The sequence below is a fragment of the Chroicocephalus ridibundus genome, chromosome 5 (assembly GCF_963924245.1).
Source record: "Chroicocephalus ridibundus chromosome 5, bChrRid1.1, whole genome shotgun sequence".
Taxonomy (NCBI): Eukaryota; Metazoa; Chordata; class Aves; order Charadriiformes; family Laridae; genus Chroicocephalus; species Chroicocephalus ridibundus.
In genome coordinates, this window is record NC_086288.1 from 31,689,719 (window position 1) to 31,715,216 (window position 25,498).

General features: G+C 39.1%; 1 protein-coding gene across 1 annotated transcript in view; it reads right to left on the reverse strand.

Annotated features, from left to right (window-relative positions):
* The window catches only part of GRID2 (glutamate ionotropic receptor delta type subunit 2), a 765,251-nt gene that overhangs the window by 111,064 nt on the left and 628,689 nt on the right, over positions 1-25,498 (reverse strand). The window contains exon 12 of the mRNA XM_063336608.1: positions 3,768-3,906. Coding sequence (XP_063192678.1) covers positions 3,768-3,906 — 139 coding nt within the window. The remainder of the gene's footprint in view (positions 1-3,767; positions 3,907-25,498) is intronic.

A 25,498-nucleotide genomic window follows, 5' to 3' on the forward strand; every position in this document is an offset into this window, starting at 1 on the left:
GCTCAGCGATGAAATTCACAGCATCAGCACCTTTGAGGAAAAAGCTCAAGACCTCCAAATTTATTTGGCATTTACCAGGAAAAGCCACACTTAATTACTATTCATTCGTGTTGCATTTGAGACAGTGATCTAAAGATTTAAGGAACATAAAAATTATGCTTTGCTTTGCTGCCACAATGTTTTGGCATTTGAAATGCTGACTGTCTTGATTTAAATATCATCTGCAATGTGGGTCAAGTGTGAATAAAAGATGCATCTAGGAACTACTTTATAACTTGCGTGTCTCTGCTCTTGGTATTGCCTGTTGGCAGCAGACAAAAAGCTGAGCTCCCAAAGGTATTAAGAGTAGTCATTTGTTTGTAAAAGGAGATTTTTACAGCCACTCTTCTTCTTCTTCCTCCAAGTTCATTTAAAAATTGTAACAATTTGATCCAAATTTTTAATCAGTGAAGCAGAGAACAAATGCCATCACCTTCAAGTGAGGGTATACAGCAAAGTTATACTTCGAGACTCTCTAGGGAAAGGGAATATTTCACTAGAACCCCTAGTGCACTGCCTAACAAAATTTTGTATGCTTTTCATCTCAAAATAGGCTTCTGGAGACCATGAGCCACTGAGCAGGAAGAGTGGCCCAACTGTCATACCAGCCGAGAAAGGGAAGCTGCAAAAGCTCTGAACACACTGGCTACACATCCAGAAACTGAAATGCAGTAACTCCCAAAATGTTTCATTGAAATGAAATGTGCCATGGGCTGCTTGAATCCTCCTGCCTTTCGTAAAAGGTATCATAAGGACCATACCTTCAACAACACACTGCAATATCTGATGCTAGCTGGAAGTCTGAAATGAAAACCTATTAACTACTTGTTACATCTGTGCAAACCTACTGACTTCAATTTCTTTCATTTCTGTGACTTCTCTGAAGCTGGCTGGATAGCACTACAAGCAGAATCTGTTTTATTTTCTTTAAATACTTAAACTAATTTCCATTCTGGCCTTTAAAGCTCCCCAAGGTACAATTTGATATGTTAAAAAAAAAAAAAAAAAAAAAAAAAGAGCATCAGAGCATCAGCTTGGTTCTTTATTGCTTATTCATGTTCCCACTTTGCAGTAATTCAGCACGGTAAACAAACAGCCTCTCTCTTATGTGCTGGTTAAGTTCCAATTTTGGCAGTTTTGTAAACTAAAGTTTTACACTCCCACTGTAGTTAGGATAACTTCATTCCCTAATGGATACTTAACACATCTAATTACTCTATTTTTGAGCTGAAAGCGCTGTTGAAAAATGTCTCCGTTCTTTCATTCCAGGAGCTTCCAGCTGCAACGTTTTCTACTGAATAAAACATTTTCAGTGACTTTGTCCATAAATAATACAGCACAAAGACCAGCGTAGTCCCAACTGTACATAATAACCTCAGAATTCCACTGAGGGTTTTCTAGTGACATCATAATAAGCTGCAAGAAAAAGCTGAAGATGTATTAAATTATAGTTTGGGTATATTTTATTCATTTTTACACATTATAAGAAAACCCAGACATTTGTCACCGTAATTTGAACATTTTTCTGGACTGCTTCAAAACTAGAAAGGACATAATTTCAAAGCAGGATGCAGAGGCATATTTCATATTTGTAAGGACAAACTGAATGATTGAATATATCATTATTATTTATTTTGCATGTACAATTTCCCGTGTTGTTTCTTCACACTCCTTAGTCAAATGTAAGGCTTTTGAAACTAAAAAAAAAAATAATAAACCAACCTCCCTCAAAACCTTAAGATCAATGTTGACAAACATTGATGCAGAATATCATTTTACTCTCCTATCAATTGTGAAGGGAGTATAATTGGGACTACCGAGTAAAACAGTTGGGTTGTGTCAAAGTACCCCTGCAGCACTCCATCATCTCAAAGTCTGTTATTTAGATCTCAAAAGAAAACGTTAACTCTACTTAACTGGTCATACAACTGTAACAGAGGAATGATTTGCTCAGGTGATTTTAGTCTCTTTTACATGTCTCTGTCTCAGCGTGCTTAGCCCTCTAATAAATGAAAGTGTTGAGGTTGATAGCCCAGAAAGGAAAGATAACAGCACTCCATTTCCAATTGGGAACAGAAAAGGACTGGTAATGCCTAGGCATTTCAGGCCACTGGACATCAACTCCTCCTCCCCTCACCCAAGGAGCAGGGAGAAAAAGAAAGGGTTTATGAAGTGCAAGAGGATGCTCCTAATGGGAAGAGCCAGGAGATAATCATGCACTCCAAGTGAGGGACTGCTTCTACTCTTGGGTCTGAGTTTTGGCTTCCAATGGAAAATAAAACTTGGCTGCTACTGCAGATGTTTACTTGTCCATGTGCTGCTAAAGCCTGGATTGGTTTTAGTACATAGAAAATACTCACCTCGAGGATAAGTGCCTTAGTGAGACCACAGTGATTGTCTGGCATGCAGTGACACTTGAACCTAACCTGTGGATTCACAGGACGCCAAGGCTCCCCCTGCCCAGTCTCCACAAGTGGCTCACTGTCTCAGGGAGCATTTCAAAGAGATTTGGAAAGCAGCTGAACGAGAGGCAGCAAGACCTTAGGTGATGATACACAGAAGACAGGGACTTGAATCAACAACTGGAGTGAGAAAACTGAATTTTTCCTAAGGTCAGCTTTGAGCCTGACTCAAAGGCCGGGTTCTTACCTTTCTGGAGGAAGAAACACCACAGAATATGCCTCTTTTCTTTAAAGCCACTCTTATTTTTGCAAAGAAGGATTTATGGTAACGGCTAACTTTGTCACTCTCACATACTTTCATGGATTAGTAGCCTCAAGATTAAAAACCTGCTATGGAAAAATGGCCAGCTGCCCCTTGGATTGCTCGGCTAGCTAATGCTTCACTGTATTTTCTAGTCTCTGCTTTGACCCAAGAGGAAGGATTAGGGATGGGGGAGGTCACTGTAGCAGTGGGAGCGAGGATAACCCAGCATGCAGCTTCCTAAAGAAGGGGAGACTGGAGAACAAAAGGGCAGAGTGAGAGGGTAGGAGACCTAGAAAGGTTCCTGTGGTATGGAGAGATGAGATGAGATGATCTGGAAAAAAGGATTGGAAGGTGTGACAGAAAAACAGTTCACCATAAAAGGAACGGGAGGAGACAAAGGCATTCACACAGTGGGGCATGAAGCAAAAGAACCAATAGACAGAAAAAAGAGAACAATGTGATCTGTTAATGTAGTAAGAGAACACCTGGGAACAGAAGGAGCAAAGATAAATTTTTATCGTTTGTTGCTATTAACACATCTTTGCCTTGGCAAGAAAAGGTGAATTCTGCTTTGAGCTCCCCAAACACTGAAGAATCATTGGGCTCCTCCTGATCAAAATGTTAGAGCACAGTTAGCGTGGGATGCGTTTGAATGGGAAGTATAGCCTGAGAACACACAGCAACAATTTATGCTTACCCATTTCAAATATTGACACGCTGGTTATCTTAAACTCAATTGCTTCTGTGAAAATACGTATGTGTGCATACACATGTATGTGTATGTGCCACAGAATAGTAGCTGTCAGAGGCCAACAGTTCTGATCCTAAAGACAAAGTGTCTCCAGGGAGACTGGAAGTTTATGGTATATTGTTATTGTTTTAGCTTCCAAACAACTTCTCAGGATGATAAAAATTTCTCCCTTTTTTCACTTTTAAGTAGAACATTCATACCCCTCCACGTGTGTATACATATATGTATCTGTTTACCCTCCTTTCCCTGAATTGATTCTTTATCAACTTACTGGATGGAGTTCTCAATGCGTGTGATGGTGAGGAAAGCTGCTAGGTTTGCCGTGTAGGAGGAGATGACAATCAAAGCAAAAAGCCACCAAGCCCCCATCATCAGTCGGGTTGCCAGAGTTGTGTATGGCACCTCTCCTCCTGTGGGGAAGAAGGAAAAGCAAGAATTTTCATTTGGCAGAAAGAAACCCAGATCCTCATTGCTCATGCATTGCTCAGGAGAACTAGTCCCCAGGGTCAGCAGGGTTCTGCTAAAGCAGGTTGCTTTAGTAAACTGAGCAGGACTTGGAGCAACACTTTCTATGCAATGAGAAGTGCTGAAGGAAGCCCACACTGTCAACCATCATGACTGTATTTAATCTCTTTTGCTGTTGTGCCTTTAATTGCAATTCATCTGCCAGTCATGTCCAGTAATGGAAATAGACTTCAAAATCTCATAACAAAAAGAGCAAAAGTAAATTCTTACAATATTCCTTCCTTAGAGATCTTATCTGCAAACCTTAATTAAGATTTGCATTCTTGAGAACATAAAGTTAAAAAAATAAATCATTAAAATACAATTATTTTTCACAGTTCTGTAGGCAGGCAGGTGCTCATGAGAGCCATGTGTATGTGTACAACTTGCTGCCAGTCAGCTTGGATGTGCAAAAATAAAAATCAAAATCACATGTATTGAAGAAGACTGCAAAATTGTTTTGTATTCCCATAGTTGCTTTCCTTTAAAGTTCAACTGCCATGTAAACAAAACATTAGCAGCAACTAAACCTACCAGGATCTGAGCTGCGCACCACCACTTGTGTGAACAGAGCCCACTTTAGCAGGCCATGAAAAGCATTATTTTATATTCAAATAGCTGCCCCCAAAACACACTAGTTCAGAGTCTGAAAGAACTCTTTCCGTTAAAAACATACAAACCACAGATTTTTAGATGAAAGAAAATTCATTGTTTTAAAAATGTCCATTTTTGTCTGAAGTAAAAGTTTTCTCGCATCTACAAGTAACTAGGGGGGAAAAGTGAATGCGGCAACCACCCACAGTCAACAGCTCAACCTGTTTCTTCGCCCCCTATAATCATCAATTTGAAAATTTGTCATTATTTTTGAGGTAGCTTTCTCGGATGTAAAGTCTTGCGATGGTACAATAGCTGGGATACTCAAAAGCAAGAGCGGTTTGTTACAGATCCAATCATCTGTAAGTATTTTGTGCTGGATCTTCACTTGCGTAAAAAACCTGTCACGTTTCCCCAAGCAAGTACGTTTAATAGAAACACAAATTACAGTTATTCCCCTTCCAAATTCAAATAATATTCAATTATGTAGACAAGCTAGGTATTTAATCAATGCTTGACTATGAAGGATCACCTTATTATTTTGTTCAAAGTTTGTCCTACCTATACAAAGCATTGGGAACTCTGCATCACCCTACAATAAACAAATTCGAAGCTTTTTTCCTACTTCAGTGGTGTGAGGTTGTACCATATGTGAAATAATAACTGATGCCATTATTTCTATTTTTGGTATATAAGTATTGAAATCCTTTGCCTTTTAAGAATTCCGGTATCAAAAGACAAAATCTATATTAAACCTGTGCAGTTGGAAATAAATTTCCTTTTATTTCCAAGATGCCATGTAATTATCTGAAATAAGAATCTACCGATCAGACTGGGAGATATTATTTCAATAAAAAGACTTTAAAAGATGAACATTAACTTCAACATCTGAAGATTTGGTTTTCTCTCCCACCTAAATTTTAAATGATTTTTAATAGAATATTTCTACTTTACAAGTTTTTGCAATGTCTTTGGAATATTTAATTTTAAAGTGATTTTTAGTAAAATGAAAAGAGCAGACAGCTATATCAATTTATCGGAACAGGCTGTTTGTCCTTTTAACTTTCAGGTGCCAATCCCTGAAGATAAGCTTCGTATTGAATTAAAATGGGTAGAGTGAGAGAGAAAAAGCCAATGATCTCACGGACATCCTTGCATTTTCATTTTTCAGCTTAATGAGTAAAACTTTAAGTTCTCACATTTTTTTCTTGAAATGAAATGTCAGAAAATAGAGGACCACTGAAAGTCACACACCTGCCTTCTAGTTTTCAAGAGAGGATGCTGTGCAACAAGTGAGGATGAAAGCCATCACAGACCCCCTCAGCCACAGCATTCTGCTGCTGTTCATACCTTGCAGTTTTCCCATACATCGGTAAGGTTGTTCCCACTGTTCACCGTTATTTTTCTTTTTTAACACCCATGTTAGTAAAAGACCTTAAAAAACCGTCAGTGCTGGTCATCTCAAGTGCTTTTAGTTCACCCAGGTGTTTGCGAAGGCTTTTTCCTAATTCACCGTCATATCTTGTATACCAGCAGTCAATAAATGAAGCTTGAGGACAAAGCTTGCATCCAAGTACATGTACAAGGAACACATATCAAAATGATTCATCACTCCTGCCCCTACTCTAAAATCTTTGCACTGATGCTTCTGAAACCACCATTTCTAAAGCAGGGCTGACACTGCAACTGCATAGGTACATGATTTTTAAGCAGTACAGGCAGGGTACTCCACCTCTCCCAGTGAAACAGAAAAACAAAAATCAAAGGAGATATTTTACTGCCATAGTATCATTTCTTTGGCATCTATTTGGAGACTTAATGTGATACAGTCTTGTTCTATTGTACTGTTGGCTACAACACTTCCCACACCATGACAGCTCACCTTAAGAAACTTCTTCACTCCCTTCTCCCAGTTTTGTTTCTAGGGATAAAACTTCCCAGAGTTTTCTTTCAGCCCAAATTTACATGTTTTCTCAGTGCAGAAGAGTACCAAATAATTCATGAGAGCAGCAATCACTGGTTTTCTATTAACATTACCATGAAAAAGAGCTACAGACCTAACAGCCACTGCTGACTGTAAATTAGTATGCAGAAGGGACATGCATGTAAACCTCCCAGGGCTCTGCTTCCCAATATCTAGTATGACTTTCAGGTGCACGGACATCTTTATGGAAGACAGCATATTCTAGTTATGAGGGGCTATGCACAGGACACACAACGCAAGGGAGCCAAGAAGACAAAACAAGTCTTTCCCTGTTGTTGTCTTTCATATCATACCAGCAAAGCTTAACAAACCCTAATGGCAAAGGGGACCACCAGCTGCAATGTAAACAAATGTTGGTGACCAGAGTAAGATCTACTACACCTCATTCCTGTAGCAAAATTCATCAATGGGAGTTAACATGCTGGTTGTGGTTACGCTAAAAACACTACTGATGTAGCATGCTAAGCAACGCTTAAAAATACTGAGCTCCACTTATGAAACAAATGGAAGTCAAAGACGACATGCAGCAGTCCTGCAGCTGCTTTGTCAGTTAAGAGACAGAGCTCATGTGAATACAGAGGCTGCGTTATTCTTTAGACTTGGCCCTTCCAACACACTGGCAGAAGAGTATAACGCCCCTACCTGCGGATCACCTATGTTGTGGCTACAGCTCCTAGTATAATTCAGCCAACACTTTTGATGAGTACCAAATGCCATTTAAAAATCTAATCTGCCTTTAAAATTTTCAGATTGCATGTGCAGGAAGCAAAAGGTATTTTCCAGAGCAAAAAGCAATCTTATTGGGAGTTTTCTGAAAGAGCGGAATTACCGTAGAAGTGACAGTGAAAGAAATTACTTTTAGTCCTCCCACTCTCATCTAATGCAACTCTACTTCATCAATCCTAGACCAGCTTAATGCTGGCCTATTTCAGATGACAGGCTTAGACTGCAACTTATTTTATGAATTTTTGTTTATTCCCATTTATTTCCAAGTGCTTCAAGCTACATATCAGAGTAAGAAAAATAACGCATTTTCTTGACAATGCAAAGAATATGATGTATAATTATGACAGACCTAAATATGAGGAAAAACCCACCTTAGGACATTAAATTCAATCTATACAATTCCCATATAGATTTCTAATACCTTTTTTCTCCCTTGTTAGCAGTAAGTTTAAAGGTTTCTTCAAGTCAAAAATTGCAAGAGATGTTTACAAGTGAGGAGAAGGAATTAAATAACGAGAAAACAGGCAAAACAGGGAAACTGAGGACGACAGCTTGGTGAGATCTTGGTATTCTATAATTCTGGACTACATTTTAATCGTTCAAAATGCATAGGTTGTTTCTCCAAACATCTTTGTGGGGATTTGTCAGTGGTTTGCCTAAAGAAAAACTGTGTTCATCTGCGTAGTCCAGAACTATAAAAGTGTTTCAGATAGAAATGGAAAAAGTTCTTTTTCGTGGACAAAAAAAAAGGTGAAATGTTTCTTGGAGAAGTTTTAACCACCGTTGGCATTTCTGAGATCAAGCCTGGTGGCAGCCATTTTGCAGAAAAGTGATGCAATTTTTGTTACTAGTCAGCCAGGCAGTAAATGTGTGAGATAAGAAAGATCTCTCTCTGATTTAGTATCGATTTAACAACTTCACTGGGAATGCACAATATTTAAAAATAAAATCCATTTGCTTAACATCTCAGAAATAATTTTTTTACTATTACTCAAGCAAATAGCGTGGCAGCATAGAGCCCACAATATTGAGGAAACTTGGAATTGACTACGGAGAACAATAACACCTTTTGAAAATTAATTATTGAAATGTACTTTATAAACAACTACACACAGAGAGAAAAGCCATAAATCACCATTATTCTATGTCCTGAATTTGATAACTCTACTAAATGATATCTCTGAGGGGAACTGAGAGCTGCAGTCTGCTGCAGCTACTCCATACGTGGAGGGAGGCCTGGATGAGAAGGCTCTGCCCTTCTACAGAAAGGACGCTACCAGAATCATGGCTTGCAATTTCTATTTGTGATAACCAGAGCTGCCAGGGAAATCCCAAAGACTAGGTTCTTATTATAGACAAAATTCAAATTTTCACCAATACTTACCATCAAGGCTACCCTACCATCCTCACTTTAAGAACGTATCTTAGTTGTGACTAACTTTGTCAAATTTCAATCATTTAAGCTGCACTAATCTCTGCCAGAGATCTGCAGTGAGCTGGATTTGTGTGTAAGGAGTTTTAGCCATATTTTTTTCAGATAATTTTGAGAACCATGAAAAATATATTAATTGTGACTGTTCCGTTGAGGAACTCTAATACTATCAAACTTGAAAACCAGAATCTTAATTGTGCTTGGAAAAGGCAGGTGAAGAAATAATAGGGAGGGTTATCTGGGGACAGATTTTGGTTCTGTTTTTTCTCACAAAAATTCTGTCCACATTCAGTGAATTATTGGCCTTTGGAAAAAAACACAAAGGACTGGGAGCTGGCTGCAGTTTAGCCTTTAGCTTGTTAGAACAGTCACATCAATTATGCTGTGCATCTGCAATTTCCATTTGCACAAATATAAAGTGTAGAGTTCTGCTGCAAATAGTTTAGATCAATGTACGTCTTACGTTTTCTTTGTGAAAGGGACATTTAATAGAGAGTGGGTGTAAGGGGAGTAGTTTGTATTAACAAAGAGGCTAAGGCATTTTATATTTCAGCTATTTTTGCCATGAGAAACAAAACCTAAAGTTTGACTGAGCTCTGTTATCTTTACAAAACTCTGCAAAGCAGAGCTCTTCAAAGGCAGAATCGTTCAGGGCATTAGCTATTGCTATTGTTCTGTTAAAAACTTTCTTGATAACATAAAATCTCTCCTGTTTTCAATTGGAAATGTTCAATGCAGTATAGGACAAAAAAAAATACTTTACAGTCAATGAAGCCTGTACCTATTTCTACCAGCTGTGAAATAAATGCAGCTTGGAAGTTGTTGGAAACTCTCTCATCATGAATTTTTCTTCTTTTCTTTTCATTTTTCACTCATACTTTTCCATTCTTCCTTGAACTGTGCAGAGTACATTCATTTCCATAACATAACTTGGCATGTCATAATCTGAGTTTGTAATATTACATTGTGTCCGGAATTTAACACCCATTGACCACAGCAGGCATGACATGTATTCTTCAACAGGAGAATACAACCCCTTGAATCAGTAATGCCTTCCAAATAAGCTTGTAAATCAGTGGCTGAATTCCCTAGTCTTGCAAATATTGGCAGATTGCAGGGGATGGAGAATAGGGAAGGAACAGAGCATGAGGCAGGGCTGTCAGCCAGATTCTACAAGGTCTGGCCAAGTTCAAGAGCCAGCTATTGCTTTTATTCACCACACCACCTGTTTTTCCCCTAGCACTTTGTTTTTATTAAAATGTAATGATTTTTTAAAAAAATTTCTATATGAAAAGAGACATTCAGATATTTTGTTTCACACATGCAACATTTCTTCAGGTCTTATTTCCTAAAGAGAGAGGACTGCATCTAGGTTTTATTACTACCATTACTATTAATATGGTGACAATACTCCAAATACATTAGGTACTAAGTTATAGGAATAATGTTTTTGTTCACTGGAAGTATCATAGAATCATAGAATGGTTTGGGTTGGAAGGGACTTTAAAGATCATCTAGTTCCAACCCAATACTGTAACCTTATTGTAGAAGGCCACCAAATTTGTTGGACATGATTTGCCCTTAGTGAAGCTGATCACCTCCTTATTTTCCATGTGCCTTAGTATAGTTTCCAGGAGCATCTGCTCCATGATCCTTCCGGGCACAGAGGTGAGACTGACTGGCCTGTAATTTCCCAGGTCCCCCTTTTTTCCCTTTTTAAAAATGGGGGTTATGTTTCCCCTTTTCCAGACAGTGGGAAGTTCACCAGACTGCCACGACTTCTCAAATATGATGGATAGTGGCTTAGCAACTCCATCCACCAGTTCCCTCGGGACCTGCAGATGTATCTCATCAGGTCCCATGGATTTGTGCACCTTCAGGTTCCTTAGATGGTCTCTCGAACCTGATCTTCTCCTACAGTGGGCAGTTCCTCATTCCCCCAGTCCCTGCCTTTGCCTTCTGCGACCTGGGCAGTATGGCTAAAGCACCTGCTGGTGAAGACCGAGGCAAAAAAAGTCATTAAGTACCTCACCCTTCTACATATCCTGGGTAATCAGGTCTCCCGTTTCCTTCCAGAGAGGGCCCACATTTTTCCTAGCCTTCCTTTTATCACTGACATACCTGTAGAAGCTTTTCTTGTTGCCGTTGACATCCCTGGCCAGATTTAATTCTACCAGGGCTTTAGCTTTCCTAACCTGATCCCTGCCTGCTCAGACAATTTCTCTGTATTCCTCCCAGGCTACCTGTCCTTGCTTCCATCCTCTGTAGGCTTCCTTTTTGAGTTTGTGTTTGTCCAGGAGCCCCTTGTTCATCCATGCAGACCTCCTGGTATTTTTGCCTGACTTCATCTTTGTTGGGATGCATCGCTCCTGAGCTTGGAGGAGGTGATTCTCGTATATTAGCCAGCATTCTAGGGCCCCTCTTATTTCCAGGGCTTTCTTCCACAGTACTCTACCAAGTAGATCCCTGAAGAGGCCAAAGTCTGCTCTCCTGAAGTCCAGGATAGTGAGCTTGCTGTGCATCCCCCTTGCTGCCGTAAAGATCTTGAACTCCATCATTTCACGATCACTGCAGCCAAGGCTGCCCTTGAGCTTCACATGCCTCACCAGCCTCTCCTTGTTGGTAAGAACAAGGTCCAGCATGGCGCCTCTCCTCATTGGCTCCTATGTCACTTGGAGAGGGAAGTTATCATCGATGCATTCCAGGAACGTCCTGGATACCTTATGCCCTGCCGTGTCGTCCCTCCAACAGATATCAGGGTGGTTGAAGTCCCCCATGAGGACCAGGGTTTGTGAATATGAGGCTGCTCCTATCTGTCTATAGAGGGCCTCATCTGCTCAGTCTTCCTGGTCGGGTGGCCTGTAGCAGACCCCCATTGTAACGTCACCTGTCCCTGCCCTCCCTTTAATCCTGACCCATAAGCTCTTGGTTGGCTTCTCATCCATCCCCAAGCAGAGCTCCACGCATGCACTCCAGTTGGTCCTTGACATAGAGGGTGACACCCCCTCCTCATATTCCCTGCCTGTCCTTCCTAAGAGCTTGTATCCTTCCATTCCAACACTCTGGTCATAGCAGCCATCCCACCACATTTCCGTGATGCCAATAAGATCATAACCCTGCAGGCGTGCACATGTCTCTGACTCCTCCTGTTTATTCCCCATGCTACGTGCATTTGCATGGAGGCATTTAAGTTGGGTCCCTGATGAAGCCAACCAACTGGCTGGAGTGGATGGAATTCCTTTATACTGCACTCCAGGTGCTTTCCTGCTGACCTGTGATCCTTATCCAGGCTCTGGGCATCTATTAGTGGGACTGGCATCAAACTGGTAGGAGTGGGATGGATTGAGGTTCCCCTCCCCCAGCAACTTTAGTTTAAAGCTTTAAAACTGTAGTTTACCACTGGATGCTAAAACAATTACAAAAACTTCCATCAAATCCAAAAGAATAAGCAACCTTTCTTTTTTTTTTTTTTAATAAAATAGTAAAGTCATGTGTTGCGGGGGTTTCCATTGTCAAGATATTCTCACATATTAGTTTTATAAAAAAAAAAAATGAAGTAAATGAGAAACAAAAACCACTTCCAAGGAGATACTTGAAACGTTTAAAACTGTTAAAATATTTAGAAATTTTCATATTTTCTTTTATTTACAACAAAAATAATTTAGCCATTGTAAATTCATGGAAATGTTGGTATTCATTAATCTTAAAATTTGAAATATTAGATAAATTTTTGATGTCTATCTTCCTAGCATACAAGTGATAGAGGAGACATTTTCATGTGCCTACTCCAACAGCATTAGAGCTCTTCTGAGTTAATAGCTGGCCTATTCTTTCTGATGAACACAAATCCTTTATATGTCAAACACTGTGCTTAAGAGACAAACCAAACATATCCTATCTGTCTGTACTGAAAATCCCCTTGAGTATCCTCATCAGCTTCCAGCAGCATTCCCTCTTCAGGTACTATTCAGTGCCTGGCTCAGGTGTGGCTCCCAGCAATATATTATAAAGTATTTTTCTGTATGCCGCTGCTGTATTTACCACGGACATGCTTTGGCTTCCTTTTTCCTCTGTCTTCTCTATATGATTTTGAGAAGGGCTGTTTTACTTTTTGAGAAACACTAATATTTTATATAAATACAGCTCTTCAATACCAGACTTGTGATGGAACTTTTGGAACTGTTAAGTGTCTGTCTATATTCATGAAGTCTTTCAATTTGTTACATGCATATATTAAGATGGAAGAAACACTTGAGTTAAAGATTCAGTTTGATCTTTAGGTTTTACATTAGATTTTTTTGACAGCTTTCTAAAACCTTCCCAATGCTCCAGGACTCAGATCAACAAATAATGGTCCCTGAAATTCCTCAGCGATCTGTTTTAAAACATTTGGGTGAAATTAATTTGGATTTGCTGATTTGAAAATGTCTGATGTTGGTAGCTGCCATTTTCATCCTCTTGAATTGCTCTCGATATACAAAGTATTTGATTTGCTTTTTCACAAACACAGAAGAGACATACTTATTGCCTTTCTGGCATAACTATTTTGAATGCTATTACCTTCACCTAATGCACCGTTATCATTAAGGTTTCTTTGGCTCCTAATAAAATGCTCAAAGCCCTCTTTCCTGTTCTTCTCAACTCTGACTCAATTCTGTGTACACTTGCTCCGCATGTCATTCCTCCTGAAGTCTGTAGTTCTAACTCTTTGGTGTGATCAATGTTCCTTTTTCTTTCCATCTGCTCTATATGTGCATTCAAGATGCTTCAGCATGGGCAGCATAAAACTTGAAATATACATCATCCAGATTGAATGCCCCTATTATATCTCACGTTTTCCCTTGCACATTACAGAAATGCACTAGAGGAGCCAATTGTCCTCCACTCCAGTGTGATTTGGTGGTCTACGCAGACATTGTCTCCCATCTCATTTTGTGCTCCAGCCATTCGCACACGGTCCCACAAGAAATCAAGAACAATTCTTTCCAAGTTCTCAAGGCCTCTGAAATACCTAATGCCATTTTGACACAGTGACACTCTTCTTCCCCTTTTGGCCACCTTGTCCACCTGTCTTTCAGTACTTTATAGTGTCATGTGTTCGTACTAGATTTCACTAACACCATGAAGACCAAGTCTGTATTTGTAAGTGAGCAATTCCAACTGTTCTTTTTCTGGCACTGGCCTATAGGCAATTAAAGAATGCGTTCACATTGTCATTTTGTGCCCTGATTAATTTTTGTTCCCCTTAATGTCTTACTTCTGAACTAAACAATTACTTACTCTCTCCCATTTGTTGTTAGTGTAATGATCCCCTGACTCATCTCATTACGCTTGCTCCCTGGAAGATTGTTTCCTTTCAGCTGGGTGGGAAGCACTGCCCTCATTGCCCTCCCAGAAGGGAAGCAATGATCCACAAAAGAAAGCTCTCCTCATTTATTTCTCCCATTTATGTGACAGGGAGAATATCTGAGATGATATTTCTTCTCCTTCAGGCTTATTTCAAATCACTCCTAGTCATCTGAAATCTGTAAAGTAGTTTGAGAAGCTGCATTTTATACATGCTTATAGAGCCTTATCAACAGCTGTGGAAGCCAGTTAACCTGAGGGTATATGCCCAACCTTGTGCAGGTAGATAGTAGGCTCCGTCCAGCCTCCTATCGAAGAGGCCAGGCACGAGCCAGCTCCAATCTGAAAGAGAGATTACCACGCTACCCTGTCACTCTTGGTTACTGCCGGCCAGCAATCACCTCCAAGTTATATTTCGTGTCTTGCAAACTCCCTCTGAAAATCCTCCATTTGCTACTGCTGTGCATCTGTTTAGATGTGCCTTTGGCATTTGACTTACATACTAAGGCTCATTGCTCAGCTCTGTTCCCTCATTAATAGGAAGAGATTATCCATGCTGAGATTTCAAATGCTGGGGCTAATCAAGGACCAGTGGCACTGCCACTAAACTCTCATCAAGTTGCGGCCCAGTGTACCCATCTCATAAATCTGGTCCGAGGGCCTTGATGCATAATGTGATGGACAAATAGATATATCCAAAAGATGGTCCAAACGTCTATTTGCAAATATTTCGCTTGAAACACACGATCCTCTCTGAAGCTAGGAAGTGGTCTAGCACGAAGGAAGGGGTTAGCGCTACCCAGTGCAAAGCATTTCAGCCTACTACAGCGTTGGCTCACCAGTGGGTCAGCAATCTGCAGAGTGTTTATAAGTTTGAGTCTCTGCTACTTCTATTGTCAAATTATTTTTCTATCTGTCTTCAAATACCACGTCTGCCCAGCTTGCTGTCTCTACTGCAACGGCTTCATTCTAGTGACAGAGGGCTAATCATTTGGCCACCAGACTCCCTTGTAAAACTCTGCCAAGATACAGCAGGAACTGTCATAGACATCCTTGATTAAAATTTTGTTTGAAAATTGATCTGCAAAAGTCTGTCAGACACAGCTATTCACTACATGCTTCCAACCACTTGTTTATGTGGAGCCCCCCTTTTCTCCCTGGATCTAATTTATACACAACAGTAGTTAGAGGCTCTATAAAGCTAAAAAATAATTCATGACAATAGCACTACTAAGGGCAAATCAAGGAGGGCAGCCAGATATAACATCCCTTTAGGTAAATGGGAGTTGTAGATATAAAGGTCAGCTTTAACTCTGTCTTAATCCTCAGGTACTGAGTACAGGCTTTCTATAATGTTCACCATTTCAATTTTGAGAATGAATGGGTCAGAGTGTCTTAAATCACTCCAAAGCTGTGACCAGACCATGCAGGATTCAGCCTCAGATTAATCTAGATAGAACTGCACTCTGTCTGCTACTACTTTTTAAAGCTGCTGCTTTTTTACAGCTGTAAAACCATTCCGTAAACCAAACCTTTACTCATTCTAAACGTAACGATCAGGTTTGCAGGGAAGAAAGCAGAGAATGAAAACAGAGGAAATTTGTTTCATGGGAGAAGTAATAGCTAGTCAAAACCAAAATCTAATGGACTTTGTTTAAGGCTGTATTAAACAGCAATTCAAGCCTTTGATTAAAAACGAGAACAGTGCAATGATGAGCATTTTTACTTACCTTTTGCACACAGTAATTTTTAGATAAACCCCAAACATTTAAATACATACTGAAAGTATAAAAAAGGGTCTAATAACTGCATTCCAGAAGAAAGGGATCTAATGTGATAATGGAAACTCTAACCTCTTTTCAGCTGAGCTGAGATTCCAATTTTCTGCATCAGTAGCAATGATAATGTTACATAAACAGTGTTCAATCATTAAATTTATTCCCATTAAATCAATGTCCTTAAAGGCCAAACAGTCCTTCAATAATTACCTGATTAAAATGATGTTAGCATAACATATTAGATATAGTATATTTATAATTGCCTTCCCAACAATAAATTGTTTCTTTCCACCCATCTTGCTGAAACAGTGACAATGAGGCAAAAGTTGGGAAGGGAAGCATGTCATATCACCATGTAGCGAACGGCTGCTGTGTGGCTTCTCCTGCTATTGGTGATGCTTCAACAACATACATTAATCAGATCTGCATTTCTATTATGTAGTATTTACAGTATGAATCTTCACGAGCTAGAGGAATTAATTCCTGGCTTTTAAGCCTAGGCACAAAGAATAAATGTCTTCCTTCAGATACTAGCAACTTTGCATTGGTCATAGTCCATCTTCCTGTGAAATTAGCAAAATATGATGTTTTCAACTGAAAGTCAAAGTATACCATAGATAAAAGAAAATGTTGCAAATAATAGTGTGCAGTAATTTAATGCCAATACATTGTAGTGACCTGTGCAACATAATTACAGAGAGACAGAGGATGGATAGATTTTACAGTACTTCTAAATTTTCTGGAAAATGTACCATAAAAGCATATTTTGTTTTTCTCTTCTGCTGTCATTACAAAAGAGGAGTAATGACTACCAATAAAGTTTGAAAATGGAAGTGTCTGCTTGTATTTGCTGAAGTTACTGGGAGCTCTTAGATGAAGCATTACTAGGCTTATACTACACGTATCCAGACACTGAAATATCATGCAAGTGATATTGATATTTGAAATTAAATCTTTTGATTGCTATAATTATGACCAGAATGGAACTGTGAGGCTTGCTGCCCACCTCTAATGAATAAGTTGGCCAAAATCTCTCGTATTAATGCTGCTGAAATGCATTGTTTTATCAGAAGACTTAGCAGGGTTTTAGATTTAATTTTGGGGCTACCAAATACAGTACCATTCAATTATGTAATCATGAAATAATTGTGCAATAAGACTAGCAATTCTACCAACAGCTGTTTGCTCAAAAGCAGCTCTGACCAGATAATCTTTTGTTGCCACTTTTACAACATAGGACAATAATTTTACATGAAATAATTATAAACACACAAACACAGACTAGAGCTCGCCGTGCAGGTGTAACAAACTCAAGGAGCTTGTGTGGGGGTCTTCTTCTATAGCGCTGTGATATGTGCTTTTAAGATTGCACCTGACTGCATGCCCGTATAAAGGCACTATTTGCAGCCACTGTGAATGCAACAAAATCATATATGCTTGCTATTATTTTAGAGAATATTGGCACCTGATCTTAACAAATAACCTCGCACACTGGCAACCTTCTGATTAGATTTCAAGAGGTGCTGAGACCAGTCTCCCTATTTCTAATGCCTGGATACAAACGCTCTAAAGCCTCAAACAATCAAGCACAATTATCATCTATGGTACATATTCATAAGTGGCTAAGAAGCTAACTGTCACATAGAGTTTGCATAGTGGTGGCCTTTCCATAGACTACTGACAGTGTTACACGTAGTACCTTCCAGGATGGCAAAAAGAACTGTGCACAATGGACTGAAAACAGGCCATCTGTACATACAATTAACATTAAACTGAACAATGCCATTAATGAGGTATTAAAGTGCTGCTTTAGCTAAGAGCCTGTCAGGGAGGACATTACGGACATGAAGGAGAAAAAGTCCCCTTTGGCTGAAACTGAGCAACTGTGAACCAAACAAAACAAAAGACAATTCAGTGAGACCATAAGGACAAACAATAATTCCAGTAAAGACTCTGCATCTTTTGACAGGTACTTTTCTCCATCATCTTTTTTTTTTTTTTTTACCTCTACACAGTTTCTTGACTCAAGGTTTTGGGGGTCAAGGGAATTTTTTAAAAAGATCACATACTGAAAGATGGTTTGTTGCTCGGACTTTCAAAGTATTACGAAATGCTTTATAAATCTGTTCTTGCAAGATTTCCAAGCATCCATCATCACAGAGTGGCACCTGACTACTTCAGAGGCAAGTGAATCACAGACATCTCAGATACATTAATTCAGTTTTCATGTCACTAATTCTAGTTATCCTTTAATTTTGAGAGTGCTTCTCTGCAATGAACTCCTAACCTTACAGAATTCAATCATGGCTAATGCGGGAGCTCTAATTATGTTCCTAAATAACACGTTTTAAAATTTAGACTGAAATTCCACTTCAGGTACATCTTGTAATGTTGTTATCAAAGTGATGTCTAAAACTCAGATGACCTAAAGTAGTACTATGACAGTTCATAGTGAACAGACAAAAGAAGAAACTCCTCATCCTTTCAAGTTTCACTGAGAATAATGTTATAATACTAATTATTGATGAAAATCACTAATACGAATGCTTATTTTTGAAAGTCAAATAACCTGTTTTTTACTGCAAATCAGCTATCACCCTGCTTAAGATCATGACTCAGATTTGTTAGAAGTGAAAAGCGATTTCAAAGATGACTTTACTGGATAGCGAGGATTCTCCCCTTTGGGGATAGATACGGAAATGAAAGAAGCTATTGTAAAAATGGAACTTGTGTTTATCCCTAAAAATGTTTTATTAGCAAGTATAACCAGACATGAACAACGAACACTCCCACTCAACAGATTTATTATCACCGCTCCTTAACACCCTGTTTGCAGAAGATCTTTCCCGTTCTTTCTTATCTTTACTCTATCCTAGTGTGGGACTCTTTGACTCTTCAGTCAAAACCACTCGTGTTCGTTCATCTCAGTTTTTGTCTGGTAGATGAGGTATCACACATTTGTAACCCAACACCATCTCACTAACTTCAAAAGCACTGAAAAGGTAAAGTCCTACTTTATGATCCCTCCCTCCCCTACTGACAGTGGAAGAATAAAAATTAAGCAGCAGTAGGTTCCTGCACCAGGATGCTGCTGTAATGAAGGCAATCCCCTTAATTTGCATGCTGGGAAGCTGACTAAATAAACAATGCAAGTAAAAAACCCAAGAGCTCTCATTTTCCCATCTTTGCTGAGAGTGGACCATCATCTCAGCAATCAGGGAAAGCAACCGGTCGGTTAACTTAATCAAAAGATTAATTTGGTATCATTATTCTCGTCCTTTCAATATTAATTTTGGCCTACTCCTTTTATACACATTTTAATATTACAAGAGAAAAAAATCCTCAACAGCTGAAGAGGGGAGACTCTCCTGTCAGCAGCTTCAAAACTTCTTTCTACTCCCGCCTTTACAGTTTGCAGACAATTTTCCTGGCACCTACCCACCAGTTGGTGTTATGAAGAAGAGCTGCATGGGTGGATACAGCTATGGCACAGCTGTTGCAGAGGAGGGACTCCCCACAGACCAGAAAAGCAATGGGAAATTACCGTGGGTTCCCCTCTAAACCCATGTTCATATGGTGCCTTGGATATCCTCCACTGAAAAAGGCTGATCAGTCTGTAGATGAAAATTGCCATCATCCAAGCAGAGGGGGAGTGTTTTTAATAAAGCTAAAACTCATTTCTCACTTCCTTCCTACCTTAAACAGCCAAAATCGCCAATTTAAGTGTAAGCTTCTGGGAAGGAAAATCAAATAGCAGGACAAGTAAGGCTTGCCTCTTCAGCTTCTAAACATCTTTGCAGATAAAAATGTGGGTTACAGTCCTCCTCCATGCAAGAAACATTCAGTTCCCAGCTAAATTGTTCTTCCTCATTTCCTCGATTAAATATATATTATACATAGGTGAACTCTGAAAAGTCAAATTACTTAATTTGTCAGATTACTTGAAAAGTCAGATTACTTAATACGAATCTAATTTATCCATTATTTACCCAAACATAGTAAAAGACATATTAGAAATCATAACTACTAAAGGAACTGTTCTGAGTAAAATATTCACCTAAGGATGCTTTTGAAAGAACACGGAAAGATGGACAGATGCCACAGACATCCAATTCTGCCTTCCCTTTTGCCTCACTTGGTCTAATCAGCATTTATACTAGAGTCAGACACACATTACCTTCTCACAGTCAATTACTCAGGCTATTCCTAGGAGAATTAAGGTGTTTTTTGGGCTTTCACACTGCCGTTCATTCTCCACCTCCTCACAGAGGGTGTGTCAGACACAGCATCTCTAAATATACTGCCTCACGTACCCAGTGCTGTTACTCAAGCAAGCAGGTGCACACATAATATAGAAATCCATTATTTTAGATGCCTCTGAGAACTGCCTGAGCCTTAGCTTCAATTTAGGGGAAAATCCAAGCATATCCCCTGGCAATTTAACGTTAGTGATATCACACTGCTGCAAACAAATGCCCACACTACTGAACATTTGCTTGGAGCACGGCTAGTCCTTGGAATTACATTCTCAAAAAGAGACAATCAAATAAACCTCTGAAAGTGTTATGCACATAAAGTTACATCCAACGTTTGCAAACGTCTACTGTATACATGACAATAATTCTCAGTACATACTGTCAGTTCCAGTGATCACTCGTAGTTTCCAAACACATTTGAGACATAGGACACAACTGCCAAAATTTAGTTATTTTTTGATGCTGTCAAGAGGGCTGGCCAAACCATTGAGACATGCGGAAAAGGAGCATGGGTACCACAGGGCTGCAGTACCTCTTTCACAGATGACTTTATGAAGGTACATATACATACTAATACATATGCCTAGATTTAATAGAACAAAATGAGAATTTGGGGGTTTTGCATATTAAAGTGGAATTATAATGTCACGAATCTAGCATATACAGAAATAGTGTTTTTCTGGCATATACACAAATAGTGTATATGCTAGAAAAACATGGAGGCTGATTTGTTTCCTAATGTATTTGGTATCTGCCTTTCATTTTCCCAGCTTAGCGCTGTACATTTTAGGCTCGGCAAGTCTGTCCCCCTTGTTACAGGAATATGTCAAGACCTGGCATTAGTTTGAAGAGCAATTAAACTTGTAATTAATGAGACTGGCATTTAACTTTTGCTTTCTATCAGAAGACATAAAGCAGGCTTTTATGAAAGAAGATAGGTAATATTTCCATTTTACAAGTGAGAACTGATATACAAGATATTAAATGAAGTTTCTATAGTCGGCCAGTAGATCAGATGCAGAGTCTAAATTAGGACTAAGTCTTAGTCCTAAAACCTTTATAATGGAACTGTTTTGATTTGATAAACTTAAAAAATAATTAGCTTTCACCACTAAGTATCACATGTGAAGATATAATTGATTTCTAATACATTTTTTTCAAAATGCTTTCAGAGTTTTCCCCTGAATATTAAGTACATAGAGATTGGTGTACAGTTAATTAAGAGAAAATGTCACTAAGAAAATACGTTGTTACAGCATAATGGTTTCCTGCTGATAGGGATATGCCGAGAGTGAGATAAGCAAGATGGAGTAATTTATTAAGCAACAGCACGCTCCAGGCAGTGCATTTCAGGAGGATTAGATCACGCCTTGGGTGGTAATACAAGGAACAAGACTGAGAAGTCTGAGTGGCTTTAACCATCCGAGAAGTATTATAATGACTTAGAAGTACCAAGGGCTTGGAGTCTATTTTATTGCTCTTATGAAATGTAATTTAAACAAGGCAAACAGTAAGATTTGCTCATTTACTGGGCATTATGAACATAATTGGCCATTACTGACACCACTGATGACCAATCAAAACCTGCAGTTGTGACCAGCATTTTAAACTAACCAAAACATAAGGGGATAAAAAAATGGCCCGCCAGTGATGCTTTCACATCATTCATTTCGTAACTTTGCTAGGTTAAGCAAGAGTATTAAGATCTATGAAGAAAATAATACTTCTGCAGGTAATACTTTAAGCACCCATTATCCTGTGGTCAAACCCTATTTATAAAACTGTATTATAAAACTGTAAGGAATGTTTGTTTTGTTGCAGTCACTGAGAAGTGATCTTGAATCATTCAGCCATTTTAAAGATATTTTCTGTTATAGAAAAAAACACAAAAATCATCTGCCCGGTTCTCTTTCTAACAGACATGTCCAAGTGAAACAGAGCCTTGCATCGTTACCTGCATCATCTAAAACCCTGCCAGCCCAGTTCAGAAATACCTCCTCTTACAGAAAAATTCAAAGTAAAATGAGCAGAGCAGGATAAGAGAGAGACAAAGCCTTTCTATCGTGTCTTTTATATTAAGTACAAAACATTGTAATTTTCTATATAATTTCATTATTTTTTCTACATTCAGTTGAATTCTATCAGATTATGTAAGCTTTTCAGTGTATTCTGAAGCAAAATTTGAGAGGCTGCTCTCAAAATAAAATCCTCTAGAACGTTCCTCTACAAGTTCTTGGTAAAAATTACACAGCATTTCCCTGTCTCAATTTATTATACAACAGGGGTTGGGAATAACTCTAAATCCTGAGCTTCTGTTTCTTAAATCATTGGTTTTCTCCAGTAATGGTGAAAGCCAAGTGCTCTCTAGAGTATTTCATAACAAGAGCCCATAAAGTAGTAGGAAGCTAATAGAAAACCTTCAGGAGATTAAACTAGGTTCTCAGCAAGTATAAACAGACACTGTGCCATTGCAGTGGGTTGATTCAGTTAATCTCCATGAAGTTTTTAGTAAATTTTTTCGTAAACCCAGTTTCCTCTCTGAGACTGTTCTTTGGTTCCTGTTCATATGCAGGTTTCCAATATTGGCAAGTTCTGATGAGGGCAAAATTTGAGGGAATAGCAACAATACCAGTACTGAAGAGAACGAAAAATGTGGTTGTATAGAGTAGTGCAGAAGTTGAGCAAAGACTATACAATATAGCATCATAATATATCACTCAGCCTGGTTGAGGTAGGAAGGGACCTCTGAAGGCCATCTTGTCCAAACATCCCCTGCCGGATGTTTGGACACCGGGCAGGGTGTCCAAGAACGGACACGAAGCAGTGTCACCTAGAGCCAGTTGACTATGACCGTGTCCAGATGGCTTTTGAATATCTCCAAGGACAGAGACTCCACAACCTTCCTGCCTTCCTGGGCAACCTGTGCAAGTGCTCAGTCAGCTGGGTGGCCCCCAGCACGCACTGGTGCATGGGGCTGTTCCGTCCCAGGGGCTGGACTTTGCACTTCTCTTTGCTGAGCTTTGTAGAATACCTAATAATTGAGGCCTGGAGAGGAGCCAAGTCAATGGGGAAGAGCAGGAGCAGCAGAACCAGTGGGGTCACGAGTGATACCCGAGAAGAAAGCTACAGCAATGGTGACCACCAGCTGCAGTGTGAGGTAGGCAGAGAGCTAAACCCATGAGGAGTGGATTGAGAAGCCAAGGGGAAATATGGAGGGAGAGAGAGAGGAAACCCACTGAAAAGGAAACCGTAACATTTTCTGTCCAACTGGAAAAAGCTAATTTTGAAAAGATGCAAAACATGGAGCTTTTGCCACTTAGTTTTCTAAGATGAGCAAGTGGAAAAGAAGAAATTCAGAAGTTGTGACGCTAAATTTCAACATAACTGAAATCCTCCAGAGCCTGAATCTACAAATTTGCTTCATCTTTAGACGTAAATAAACAACTTGGAGATAACAGATGTGCGTTACAGAATCTCATGCGTGGATGAGTAGTTCGGAGTCAGAAGCATTTGTTTTTAATACAATCCACAGCACTGCACAGCCAAGATCAATGAAAAGTCTCTGCCTTCTTAGTGGTCACAGTGTATTGCAGATTCAGTGAGTATATTAGGTAGAAAGACAAAGCATTTCAGTGCACTGGCCACCATTTTTTGTTTAAATTAAGGGCTTGAGTACAGAATAAAAAAAACCCACTTTGCAGTTTATACACTTTTATATTAATTGAGCCCCCCCAGTCACACTGCAGCTCTATCCTCAAAATTGTCCCTTCTAATAAAAAAATCACATGTATCTTAAAATTGCAAAAATAACATATATAAACACATACACACTGATCTCAGTAATGAATGAAAATAAAATTAAAAGGGCAACTGAGAGAAAATATACCTCTATATTACAAAAGGCTCAAAATGGTACCTAGACTGGTCACCCCAACATGGGGAAAAAAGAAATTGAAGGCCAAGGCCTACGATTAAATGATATAAGAAGCAGTGGCATTAAGTTTCAGTCTACCTTTAAGGAAACAAAAATTCTTAAATTTTGCTACTGAGTGTGACAGTAATCATAGACCTGCCTTAAAAACTATTGGTCTGTGCTGACTCTAGTCTACAGACAATGGCACAGTATTTTTCTCTGATGTCTCAAAAACTGGAAAGGGCTAAAACTTGCTAATAGACTTTGATCATAACATGAGTCAAGGCTGAAAGAAAATATGAAGTGACACAGCAGACCAAAGCTACCTACTAATATTTGCAGAGTTTCTAACTATTTCAGCAGGAACGAGCAAAAAAAAGTCCTTTTTGTTTCAATCAAAATAGGTTATAAGTTTCCTTAAAGAGTGACTTGTATTTTTGCACCAAAGGCCTCCTTTGTCTTGAGAGCCGTGGCAGGTCTGGAGCCTGCCTGTGTGCCTGTAAATCTTTCCTCTAGCTAGAGGAAAGCAAGAGAAGATGACACCAGAAGGCGCACAGTAGCCCCAGACAAAGAATCCAGCACTATCAAAGCACTAGCAATCCTCAATTCATGCTGCTTTGTTTCTCTCAGTGCAGGATATAAAAGCATCTTTGGCTGTATGTTTTGATAACAGAAATTAGTACCTTGTCATGTTTTAAATCGGCAGCTGAAAGACTTCTTAAGTGAACGTGACAGTATTTGAAATGTCCCATGCTGCCACACTTAAGATATGCCAATCTTGATTAATAGCAACAGATTTGCTATTCCAAAACAAATAAAACCTGCAGAGCTTTTCTGCTGAATGAAGAGCTGATGAGTGAAAACAGAAGCAAAATTACCACAATAGCCAGTTAGTCTGTCAATGGAAATTACTTGCATTTGTCTGTATTCACAAGGGTTAGTAAACAATAACACTTCAGCTAATATAGTTTTTGTTATACTCAAATTGAATGTGAAATACAGGCTGACATTATAAATGGATCTCTTACTCTTTTGCACTGGTTTTCTGAGATCTTCTGAGTCTTTATGCTTAAATTGGTCTGTAAGTTTCTTATATTTTGGTATCAACCCTATTACATTTCTGTCATTTTTCCTTCTAGCAGATCAAGGACTGTCCTTTTATTGTTTGACGGAGAGATGTATCTATAGCTTCCCCTCACTTAGTAGGATCCAAGTGAACATTTTATATTATTCTAGTGAATTCTAAAGAGTTATGCTGAAAATCCACTTGGTAGGGTGGTTAAGACCTCTCTCTATGCAAATAAATGCCTCTCCCCTTCCTAGTTCTGTGAATTTCTTTTTCTGAAGCCCCACAACAGTTTTGGTGCTCCCAGCCACCATGTCCCACCAGCAGGTTCTACTGATACTGAATTGTACCTCATGACCCTCTTACCATGGGAAGTGGATACAGATCTTGAGCAAATTCCTTT